The sequence below is a fragment of the Accipiter gentilis genome, chromosome 17 (genome assembly GCF_929443795.1).
Source record: "Accipiter gentilis chromosome 17, bAccGen1.1, whole genome shotgun sequence".
Taxonomy (NCBI): Eukaryota; Metazoa; Chordata; class Aves; order Accipitriformes; family Accipitridae; genus Astur; species Astur gentilis.
In genome coordinates this window covers 25,045,301-25,054,447 of record NC_064896.1, presented here as the reverse complement: position 1 = coordinate 25,054,447, position 9,147 = coordinate 25,045,301, and the positions used below count along the sequence as shown (strand labels likewise).

The 9,147-nt window shown below is 41.3% G+C and overlaps 1 protein-coding gene across 1 annotated transcript in view; it reads left to right on the top strand.

Moving 5' to 3' along the window:
• The first annotated feature begins 7,837 nt into the window (after positions 1–7,837).
• The window catches only part of SLC17A6 (solute carrier family 17 member 6), a 33,984-nt gene continuing 32,674 nt past the window's right edge, over positions 7,838–9,147 (top strand). Inside the window, exon 1 of the mRNA XM_049820231.1 lies at positions 7,838–8,415. Coding sequence (XP_049676188.1) covers positions 8,330–8,415 — 86 coding nt within the window. The 5' untranslated portion in view covers positions 7,838–8,329. The remainder of the gene's footprint in view (positions 8,416–9,147) is intronic.

Sequence of the window (9,147 nt, the reverse complement as noted above, 5' to 3'; positions counted from 1 at the left end):
TTTCCAGGAGAGAAGGAACATCTTGCGTATTCAAGAAACCAACAGGAATAGCAGTTCTGTGCTCAGATTTCCTCAAAACCTTTTACAGTCTTTGGTTTTCCTTTGTATCTTGTGGTAAGAAAAAGAACATTTGGATTTTTCTGCCTTCAAACCCATGGACGTGTTCTCCAAAGAAGGTATCTAGCACTTCTTAAGTATTTATCGTATAAAAGAGGTGAGTGCTTTGTGGTTTACAAAAAGCAAAGGAATTGTTTCTCAAGAGATAAAGTAATATCAAGGATAACTTCCGCTATTAATGAAACATGAGATCAACAAACACAACAACATCTAACGCTGATTGTTTCAGTCCAATTTTCTAATGGAATGAGACTTACACATTAATTTTTGTGTCCGTTCCCCTTCTTAATCAGTTTTGAGCCTATTTTGGTCAAATTTGCCAGAAACATAAAAATGCCAGGGTTAAGAGCTCCCTACAATTTTCAGAAAAACAGTCTACCAAAAGCAGTTTTGTAAAGACAAATAGAAGGGAGACGATGAGGGAGAGGGAAAAGGCATGCTGATGACATGACGGGCACCAAGGATGCTGACAGGAAAGCATTACGGAACGTGCAGGGGAGGACTGGAGTTCTCATAGATCCTGACCAGGGCCTGGTGTGAGGAGGGGGTAGTAGAAAACTAGGGTTACTGAAGACAGGAAGCCTCGGGGAGCCAGATGCATTCATTCTGGTGCTCATAGAACAAGCAATATTTGATTATATATTATAAATAAAATTATGGGACTCTTTTGATTAAAATACTAGTCATTTGAGGATATGCTGGCATTGCTAGCTTGGATTAGTATTATCTGATGCAAATGCAAACCTATGACACAAGAACCTCCCCCTGCCCCCCCAGATTCCTTATTTTCCTATTTTGGATCCAGACTGGAGACAATTCTATGAGGCTGATTCCAAGGAAATTTAAGAGATGAAATGTGATTACATTCAGTCTTGAATTCATGTGGTGGTTGTCAGCTTGTCAAGAAATAAAACTAAAGAAGGAAATACGGGATGAATGGAAGCCTCCTCAGTAAAAAACATGGTTCTTTCTTGGGAAGGCATAAGAATCACTTTCTACAGACTCCACTAATCCCAAACATCGACTGAAGACAAATGCTTCCTCCTCATTTGTTTTTTGCTACAGTTATACACACTGTCTCAATATCCTTCTACATAGAAAAGTTATGGTATAGAAGTTGAAAATACACAAGTGTCCTTAGAACACTGGCACGTGTTCTGGCAGACTCTACTGGTGAAGGCAAAATGTGTTGGCTGTCTGTATCACTAGCAAATTATACTTTGTGGATATATCTTACTAATTACAGTTCTGTGTATTTGTTTCTCCTTAGAGAAACCACTTTGCATGTAATAGAATCGCCATACATTCTTCCTACACAGCGTTTTATGTATTGTGATTTAATTTAGTCTATTGACAAATCAATATTTGTCCTAAAGAAGGATTATTCTCCCTCTTTCATAACAAAAAAACCTGAGGCATGGAAAAACTGAGTAACAAATTCAGGCTGTAATATCAATCCCAGACCCAAGACTGCAGTCCAAGAGTCTGCCCGCAAACTCAGATGTCAGTTCCCTGTTGTACTAAGCACAACTATTTTCCAAATATCTATTACAAGTTGTATAGCATTGTTTTCCCCCACCACGAATAGTTTCCTGATCAAATGATGTATCTGAAGTTACCTTTGGTATCTCTTTAACAGTTCTCCTAGCAAATGAATGTCTATAATAGATTAAAACCCTGTTCATATCAGTGCGACCTGTGATCTGAACCAACAGAAAGTCCTCCCCAAACTTCTCTTAATAAATTTGAAAATAATATTAAGAGACAAGTCAACAGAAAAGACTACTGGAGCTTTAGAAAATCTGGTTCCGATTTTCTAATTGTAGCAATAAAATGGCACCGTAATACAGGCTTCAGTTTGTACATTTCCCTCAAGGCTTTTCATGCAGTGAAAAGAGACCTGACTGTCACTAAGACCAAACTGATTCTTGCATAAAAGCCTTAACTAAGCTGTTAAACAGTCCAATGATGGACATAATGGAACAAGAAAATAATGATAGATTAATGATATAAAAGATCATTAACCATCATATTAATAAAAGATAGGCTAATATGCTGCAATCCTTGGCTAAATTTCATTGTGAGTAATTGCATCCCACTCACCAAGTGTTGCATAGCTTTCTTGTGTACTAAGAGAATTGTTACTCCGGCTCACCCCCAGAGCTAGGTGCGTTTCTGTCTGTGTAACATGACAGATGGCTTGAATTCCTTTGGGATCCTTTGCATTTAACTCATGGAGCAGTACAGGAATTCAAAGGAACAGATGTTCCTGTAATATCTGGGAAGAAGATAAGCACCCCCATTTACTTTTAAAAGAACTGTATTTGATACTGTCAAATTTCTCCACAGATATACCAAAAAAGAGAGATTTTTCATATGAATATCATTGCTTTTGTGATTTAAAAGGCGTTTGCCACTGGGTGGATTTTTATTAGATTTTTTTTTTTTTTAATCTTGTTGCTAATATTAAAAACAAACTAGATTTTAGACAGGAAAGGGAGGATGGAGGAACTAAATAAATCTTTATGTAATATATCGGCAAAATTTCCAGCCATGGAGTAGTCATATACAGTAACTGCAAATCACCCAGTGGGTTTTTATTTCACTGTGAAATCCGCTGTACTAGTAGGACATCAAAATTGTCTGCACTTCTAGTGCCTTAATGGCTTTTACCACTAGAGGGCTGAAGCAACAGCTTCAACACAATAATGAACCTGCCCTGCTACACGAGCCAAACACACCTTGGATTATCTGAAAATTAGGCATTGCCATTAGGGTTAACACTATGAATTTATATGCTTAAACCCAAGATATTTCTTAATACAAAAAAGGGCAGTTTTCAGATACTTTTATGCCTTTTTTTTTTTCTTTTTTTTTAAATGACCGTTGTTACCTTCTCAGAAAGCAATAGCGACTTTCCAAATACTGGGGTTTGTAGCAAGTCGTTAGACTATTTCATCAGCTGTGTTAGTGCAGAGATTTCTGGGCAAATTGCCTCCAGTGTGGCTTAAAACTAGAAATCACCCTGAAAAATTAGTGTGTGACTTCTGTCCTCTATTATGTATCATTTCTTGTGCTTATTAGGCTATTGGCAAAACAATGTAATAATGTTCTAGCAACAGAATGGAGGCATCTGAAAGAGAGTAGTCCAATTTACAAGCTCTAAACTGTCATATATCACATTTAGCTGAAGTAGTGGAAAAGCTACACAAGTTTGCTTGACAAAATCCACAGTCATAGTTTATTTTGCCTCTGCAGCCAGCTTCCTGCTAGCTTTTTCTATTTGTTCTTGTGATCTTGGCCCAAAGTTCCAGATTTCTATTTCCAAGAAGCATGAGCTGGTTGAAATTGACCTTCCATGTGAATGTGTATGTTCTGCTGAGACGCATGCATTCTTTAGCATGTTTCAGCTCAAGCCTGTTCTCTTCGGGGCACAAAACGAGAAAGATGAACAGTCTTCACGCTGTTGCAGAGATACAGAGCCAAGATGTGATCCAACAGTTCAACTTCTGCCATGTTTGCTCTATAGCGTATAAATTACCAATCTGGCTCACAGTTCAAGAAACTAAAATATCATTCAAGATGTAAGCAAGACAGTTCAGGAGGAAACAGAAGGAAATTCTGTGAACTTCTAGCATTATGGCCCGTTACAGCTAACTCCTTCCAACACCACTGTGTAATACACTTCTCAACAGGACATAATAACCACGTTGTGCACGCAGCCTAGGTCTGGAGTTATATGCACAAAAAAGAACAAGGCTGTATCATAAAATATATGTTTCGCCACTGCTGAATATATCTCCAAAAGGCAAAATCATCTATAAAGTATTGTCAACCCAACTTCATGTAGTTTTAGGTGGGATTGGGGATTCTTTACAGGTTGGAGTGCAGGATTCACCATAGACACCTCTTTAATGTGTCAACACGTGGACACTACATCTAAATCCTCAAATTGCTCGATTGTGTGATTTTTTTCAAGAGACTTGTCCAGTTGTTGCTGTGAACCATCATGACGCTGGAGGATAAAACAAAAAGGCCACCTAAGTTGTTCTAGGGAGTGACACTCACAATCTTTTAGGGAGAATGAGGAAGCTCCTGGTTTAAAACAATCTCTTTGTCCCCCTTTTCTGCCTCTTCAGTCAAGGGCTTGGCACAAGATATTATTTCAATAATTTTTTGAAATACTGAATATTTATTTTCAATAAAATAGTTTACTGAAAAAGAGTTCACAAAGCTGTTGCTTCTTCCAGACCACCTTCTCCCTGGTGGCCTGACAAGCAAGATTGCTTTGGGATTTTGGAGTTCCATAGTTCCAAAGAAAGTAAAAAATTTCTTTGTTCCTAAGGTGACATCAAATTCCATTGGATTCAATGGACAGATACCATAAATAACAGTGAGAATTGGATCATAATTTTTAAGGCACGTTTATGCTATACTCAGTCCCAAATGACTCTGTATTACAGACGTGCATTTGATGGCATAACAGATTTTAAGCACATAATTTATTTCTGAAGAGGATACTGTATCATTAAGAGCAGTATTCTGACACCTTTGAGTAGATGTGGAAAACAAAATTTCTTGCATTTTATCTGTATGATTATAGGAATTTTAGTAACGCATACATGATTATTTTTCAAAGTGGATCATAAAATACATATTTATAAGTTCTGCATACGTGACACTTGGGAAAGAGCAAATCCATATTGCAGTGTATCAGCAGCTAAAATAAGGTCAATATGGAATTTAAATAATTTGTATTTTTAAATCACTGGTATGTATCACTGATGAAAATTTTAGCTTAGGGTGTAGTTTGCTTCAGCAAGACTTAAACTTAGAGAAGAGAAATGTACATTGCTGTGTTGATTTTGTAGTCCTCTAAAAGGATTACACTATATTTAGACACTATTCTGAGGGTTACAGTAGCAAATGTTGAGATTAGATATATAGCAATAAGAAAAACTGAGCTAAGAACCACATCTGTAATTCTTCATCTCTTTCAATTAACTTGTTGAAATAGCTCAATCTTGTAAACTTGTAAAAAGGAACTATTTATAGAAACAAAAAGGCAGGTAAAGACTCAATCCTTTAGCCTTCACACAAGGAAAAGAAAAAGAAAATCTTATCAGGTGAAGAAAATTGTATTCGATTACAAGATTTCAGGATTAAACAATAAGCTTTCTGCTCTATGTGAAAAACTGCAGGCATCTGCAGCATCCTGCATCATACCATGCTGTCCCACAGATATTCTTAGAACTTTTTCAGAACAGCATTTTTTTCTGGGTGACTTCTGACTGAATCTCTTTCCTTCTGGTCAACACGTGAACATTTAGTAGTGATGTCTGGACTAGAATTTTCTGCGTAATGTCCTATTTTACCTGCCACTGACACCAGTGGAAAGAACTCAGTGATCTCACTGGAGTTTGAATTAGGCCTTTTGTGAGGGGAATCTGTCTGTGAATAGACACCGTTATTGACAACAATTTTGATAACATATATATTAATGCTATGTTTTGTTTCTTCTAGAAATGGCTTATTCTACCAAGGTTAAATAACTAACGTATAATGTTAAAAAAGCTGACAAGTCTGTACATATTTTATAACACTAATGACATTAGCTTCCTACTGCTCTTATCAGTGCCTCATGTGAAACCAAAACAGCTGAGCTTGATCAGGATGTGACTCAGTGATATCCAAATATAACGTGATAGACATAAAATTTCTACTTTAGATGGCTACAGCAGCAGCCTAGTCACTATAGCATTTTACTATACCAGGGTTGTTTGCTATTTTGCATATTTATTCAATTAAGGACTAGCTAGTTCTCCTCTAGTAAGTAGTCTACACCCAGGAATGTCTCATCTGGCCTTTAAATTCACTTTCATGTGATATGATAAATTATTTATCTTCTCCAAATCAGTCATCATTTACTTATTAAATGCTATTATTTCACTTTAGTAGCCATAGCATCAAAAACATGCCAGTGCTGAGCCTTCTAAAAAAAGGGCCAGAGCTCCTTGTACGTAGTATGCAAATAAACAAAGCACCCTGGCCCTGCAGACTTTACAGTGTCAAATTCCAGCTCAGAAAAGTGCTCAGTACTTTTCTGAAAGGCTTGCATTACGGAATCCAATCCCATTTCATCCTTGTGAAACAATTTCCTGTTCTGCTGCGCCTCAGAAAAAAAATCTATTAATACAGGTTTCCTTTGAGCATCTGCAATGGCACACTGGAGCCACGAAACACTGGGAAGACTTGCTTATATAACTGTGCAGCTTTGCATGTACTGGGAAAAATCCTCTCGGCAGTGTAATGGTAGTGAAGATGCTGTACTGAAACCTGTGCTGAAAACCACACTCGGTACCTACCATGATTTAGAAATCATCCCTGTGTTATGATGCTAATTAGCGGCCTTTCAATTACATATCGTTTTAATTTATTTTCTACTCTAGTACTTTGTAGTTCTTTTTCAACTTTGAAAGGAGATACTGAAATTCGACACGGATTAGTCATTGTGGGAATTTCAAAATTAGAGTAATTGGTCCTTCTTGTATAAACGTGCTTTGCCGCTGTAAAACTTCATTAACCCTCCACCAGAGGGCAACATCAGAAAAACATATTTGTATAAATCCAAAGAGCAGTTGCTTTCAGGTTATTGCAGCTACAGCACACGTTTTCATCAGGGAATCTTACTTTTAAAATAGGCTGTTTACATTTTGTCACCAGCTAAGCAAGTGAAGGAGTTTAATAATTTTAGGCGGCTTTGTTTAGAGCACAAGCTCTACATTTTTATTTTTTTTTAAATTAACAAATCTACAGAAACTTTAGGATTAGCATGAAGCCTAAGAGAAATATAACGGTTGTGACTTTTTGAAAGAAATGCTACGTTTTGCACCTTCAATCTTCTTCAAAGTGAATAAAGTCGGAAAATTACTGCTAGATTCTGGAAAGGAAAATGATCCCGTTCAGGATGTGCCCACCTCATTCCAGGGCCGTGAATATCACAAACCAAGTCTAAACGTTACGCTGGCCTCCTCAGAGGCATGAAAGCAGAGGACGCAAAAGAGATGGAAAATGTTAAAAGCTTAAGAGAAAGCAGCCACTAATGGCTGCCTAATATGCTGGGGAAAAAAAAAAAAAAAAAAAAAAAAAAAGCCGTTTGGGTCAATACGGCTGTAGAGACAAATATACCTTTAGAAGAGATGTTATCTCTTTACAGCCAGACCACCATTATTTGCAGTCAATGCCCTGCTTCCCCAGACCGCGCGAAGGCCGTGTCTCCCGTGTCTCCGGCCGGCCCCGAAGCCGGAGGGGGGGGGGGACGGGGACGGACACACGACGCTGGGTCCGCGGGAGGCCCCGCGGTCGCGGGTGGGAGGCGGGGGCGCGGCTCCCCGTGGGCTGCGGAGCGCGGTCCGCCCCCGCGGCGCGGAGTGGGCGCGGCGCTGTCCTCGGTGCTGAAGGAAGGGGTAGGGGCAATGGGAGGGGGTGCCGGCGCTGCCCGCGGTGCTGAAGCGGGCGAGGCGCCCTGAGGGTGCCGCTCGCCTCCGCCTCCTCCGCCGCCGCCGCGGCCGCGCCGGGAGCAGCGCTGCTGGGCGGGTGGGCGAGCGGGGGGCAGCGCGGAGGCGACAGGGCTTCTCGCCGTCCGAGGGATTCGGCCGGCGGCTCCGGGGCGCGGGGGTGCTTCGCCGCCGTCTGCGTACGGCGGCCAGTCGCACCCCTCCTCCCCCTCCAGCCCTCCAGCCGGAGACGCCGCCAGAGCCAAACCGAGACCGCTTTGAAACGCTCCCGGCAAAGGGATCTCCGTCCCCTCCCAGCCGGGCATGGCACTGCCCCCACCCGCCGCCACTGAACCCTGCGAGGCCGAGAAGACTTTCTGACCGAGCCTGGCAACTCCGCGCTGCCGGGAAAGCCGGGGGGCTGCCTGCGGCGCGCTCAGACTCCCCGCTCGCTGCCGCACACAGGCGCGCTCCCTCGCCCTCGCCCTCTCCCCCCCCGGCTCCGCACGCCGTCTCTCCCTCTCTCTCTCGCACACACGCACACACACACACACGCGCGCGCACACGCTTCCTCTCGCTCTCCCTTTACCCGGAGGTGCACTGATAGCCATTTAATGGGGGGGGAAAGTTAAGCGATTAAACCAATATGAACCCTCGTTGCTCGTAGCAGTGCCCTATCCAGAGCAGAGCAGAGTCCAGCGAGCACCCGTGCAGGAATGGAGTCGGTAAAACAAAGGATTTTGACCCCTGGCAAGGAGGGACTGAAGAATTTTGCTGGAAAATCGCTTGGTCAACTCTACAGGTAAGACTGAGATCTCTTAGAGGACCCTACTTCCACGAAATAACTGGAAGCTTTTCTTAACCGCCAGCTGCTGAAGGAGGTCGAATGCTTTGGGGAGGTTTGTGGTGGAGGGGCTGGGAGCTGTTGAGATACCGCCGGTATAATCTGGAGCCTGGAAACTAGTGCAGAAGCTTCTCAATATGGCACCCTCGTAACTTCTCTATCTGATTCGTAGATGGTGTCAGTAAATATGTAGCGAAAGATTACCCCATCTTTCTCCCACGAAAACAGGATCCCATCTTGAAATCATAATCAGGAGAGAGCAGCTCCCTGTATTTTTGTTCTGTGTTAATTTTGCAATGCAGTCACAGGATCTTTCCCGCTGCCCTTACCAATCATTAAAAAATAATAATAATAATCTTTCCTGGTTTCGATTAGTCTTGTCCCCTGTGTAATTTGTCGTCAGAGGAAGATAAACATGGAGATGTATAAATAATTGATATCCGAACGATTTTTTTTTTCTCCTGAAGCTGAAACATATAGAGGGATGTGTTTAATTATTTATCTGTCTGCCTTGAGAAACATCCACTTGTCTTATAAGTAATACACAACCGCAATTGCTAAGCTCAAAAGCATCACTCCACAACAGTATGTTTCTGTGTGTACAGAATATTTCTACCATTTTCGAGCCCTGTACACACAGATAAACTAGCCCAAATTCTCGCATACCTAAAAAGTGTATGCACGGAAGTT